At 44.4% G+C, this 3,321-nt stretch overlaps 1 protein-coding gene across 1 annotated transcript in view; it reads right to left on the bottom strand.

The window, feature by feature from the left end:
* Nucleotides 1-3,321, bottom strand: part of MBD2 (methyl-CpG binding domain protein 2) — a 51,366-nt gene that overhangs the window by 47,504 nt on the left and 541 nt on the right. The window contains exon 2 of the mRNA XM_014466346.2: nucleotides 3,264-3,315. Within this exon, the coding sequence (XP_014321832.1) occupies nucleotides 3,264-3,315 (52 nt within the window). The remainder of the gene's footprint in view (nucleotides 1-3,263; nucleotides 3,316-3,321) is intronic.

Here is a 3,321-nt window from a genome sequence, read left to right as displayed (position 1 = left end):
CTCTAGTTCCATTGTCTTTTCTTTTGAGAGAAGTGATCAGGTGTGAATACATCATAATTTGGTAAGAGTCAAAATGTTTACTATTATGTTTCCAATATCCAACCAGATGATATATTACAGCAGCAGCTGTAACAGTTGTCCATGACTCCCAGGTGTTTAACCCAGGTATAAGCAAAAGTCAAGAGCCCTGTCCAGTGTGGTCCAGTGGTTACAGTGTCAGCCGAGCACCTAAGAGTCTCCGGTTCCATTCCCAGTAAAATGATTGTTCAAATCATGAGTTCAAATAATGGCAACGAACTTTTTTAGGAACTGTACCAGTGGATCCAACGCTTTATCAAACCACACCCTTTTGAAAAACAAACTTTGGGTGATAATATATGAACTGCCACTATACTATCAGTAGTCCTGACAGAAGGCATAATTACACTGCTTAACTGGCAACCGGAGGCACACCTTCCTATTAGAACTTGGCAGTCTCAGGAAACCAAAATACCATTCTACCAAAATGTGAGGCTTTCTTGATGAGCTTAAGTCCAATTAATAAGTGTTAAGACAGACCCTGCGTTAACTGACACAGATTTCTCTAAATTAATCTCCCTAGGGGCAGGCTAATTCAGGAGTCAGCATTATTAGAATCAGTGTGAACAACTTGGGGCAGGTGTTCACATTGCCAACCGGAGAGTTAACGCTTAACCACCTATTAACGATATGGTGGGTGTTTTGAGCTACTGGTTTTTAACGGGTCGGGTGTATACAGGGATGGTAATATGCAAAGCAGTGACACTGCGGATTGAAAAACAATGTGTTCACCTTTGCTACAAGGAGGTGACCTTCAACATTCGTCACTGAAAGTGGAAGTCAGTATCACATACCACGTGTGTCCTCCTACCTCAGAGTTTAACCTCTCGGAAGGAAATGAAGACCGGGTGTTACAATCCTGCCGAGGAACTAACAGTTTGTAGGTAGTGAACAGACAACACTCCTTCCAGCCCTGAACCAAGAACATGTGGCACAAATCTATGCAATGTGTCCTTTAATTTTGCATGAACAAGTAAAAAGCATATTACGTTGTATTGTCTCATAAAAAGAATAATTACCACTATACTGGTTTGTGATTTGTCTTCGATGAATGTTTGAAAAGTTGTTTTAAATTATATCAGTTTTCTACCATAAAATATCTACTGAGTTTGTATAAAAAAAGTAAACATCAAAAATTTACACACATCGCTCGACCAGGGTGGCTCAGGGGTTGAGCGTTGACCTATGAACCAGGAGGTCACAGTCTGATTCCCAGTCAGGGCACATGCCTGGGTTTCGGGCTCAACGCCCTGTGGTGGGCACGCAGGAGGCAGCCAATCAATAATTCTCTCTCATCATTGCTGTTTCTCTCTCTCTCTCTTTCTCCCTTCCTTTCTGAAAACAATAAAAATATATTTTTTAATTTACAACACGTTCAAAATATATTAAGTGACCACAAATTAGAACGCAGTAATCTATTTTCTGAAATAATTTTTCTAACTACTGCAAGGAAAAAAAAAAAAAAACTTTGCAAAAACCAAAAGTTAGTTTGAATAAATACGTCATCTCAAAGCCAAACAAACCATATCCCAGGAGAAATATCACAGAGAGTGCAACTGAGTTTAATATGCTCTACTGAGGATAGACTAGCCTCCTACCCCCCAAGTTCTCAGAAAGAAGGCTTGCATACCACCTGCTTAGAAAAACAGAAGGAGCTGTTAATGAAAGAATACACAAAAGGGAACAATGTGAATATCACTACAACAAACAAGTGAACTTGAGAGGAGTAAGAATTTGTTCCACAATTTACTTTCTTAGTATTATTCAAGTACATTTAATATTTAATGATGGGAAAATACAAAACAAGATGACCATCTTCGTATGATTAAGTTTTTCATTTTATCTTTTACGATGTCAAGATAAGTGGTCTCAGATAAACTGACAAAACAGTTCTAATAAACCACTTTAATTTTTTTACTTGAAGAAATGAAATAAATTTACTGAAGCTACTCATCCATATACTTGAGCAACTATCAGAAATACACAGCATTCATATTTACATGTGATGCCAGTAGTGATCACATTCTTGTGTATGCACGTATGTATATACCCATACACATGTGTATATTTCTTAACTTTTTAAATCTACTTAAGAGTATTTGCAATTCATACACACATACACTTTAATATGTTTTCCCAGGGGTACTATCTTAACCAACTCGAGGTCAGAAGAATGCAAACCCTTCAAAATATTATTCTAATGGCCAAATGGCTGACAACTGGTTGTAACACCCAAATATTATTCCCTGGAAAAATGATTCAATCAGCCCACAAACACAGCCTGCAAGCCACTGAATAGAACATGCTCCCACTTTGTCCTGGAAGTGGGAAGACTCATAAGAAATGTGAGTCAATTTGTTGATAAGAAAATTCCACTGGCATCAACAGCCACAGGCATCTTCCTGATCTCCCTGGGTCATCCAAACTAATGACATGGCCAGCAAGACCACATCATTCAGGCCCGGGTTTCTCAACCGTGGCGCCAGTGTCCCTGGGGCAAACCCTGCTGTAGAAGAGCTAGCACCATCCCTCGCCTCGACCCATAGATGCCGGTTGCTGCCCCTTCCAAGGGGTGACCATCAAAAATGTCCCCAGACATTGACAAATGCCCCCCCTCCCCCGGGAGGCTAATTGGGGTCTAGGAGTCTCACTGCTTAGTACAGTGCTTAGTGTTCAAACGGGTGCAAGTCCTGCGACACCCACCGAAAGGGCTGCAGGCACTTGACAGGAAACTCGCCCGGACCCACCAGGGGGCCGAAGCCCCGCTACCCCAGGTGGCTCATTCCTGCACGTGTGCATGATTCAACGCTGGCGGGGATGCGTCTGCGAGGGCTGGGAACGGAGCCAACCGTGACTGGGGTTTACAGTTTCGATGAGTTGCACCTCCTTTTAACCCTTCGGCGGCTGGTCATCGCCGCCAGAGTAACCCTTTCTGCGCCAACCACCGTCTCCAACACCTGCAACCGCGGACGCCCGGCTCTGGGCTCTCTGCACCGGGCTCAGCTCGCACCCCAGGGCTCAGGCACCTCGACTACCAGGCCAGCCGACCGGTGCCGCTTCCCTAGGACACCCCAGCTCTCAGCTGGACTCCCCCCGCCCAGGGCTGCGCTTGACCCTTGACCCCGGCCTGACCCCGCCACCACCAACCCCCCCCCTCCCCGCCCCCCCCCCCCCCAGGGCGGTACCTGAAGTAGTAGACATCGCTCTTGCCGGCACTGAGCCCAGATTTTCGGATCACTTCCT

This window comes from Myotis lucifugus, unplaced genomic scaffold (genome assembly GCF_000147115.1).
Source record: "Myotis lucifugus unplaced genomic scaffold, Myoluc2.0 scaffold_334, whole genome shotgun sequence".
Taxonomy (NCBI): domain Eukaryota; kingdom Metazoa; phylum Chordata; class Mammalia; order Chiroptera; family Vespertilionidae; genus Myotis; species Myotis lucifugus.
The sequence above is the reverse complement of the archived record's forward strand: the minus strand, read 5'-3'. Positions and strand labels throughout refer to the sequence as shown.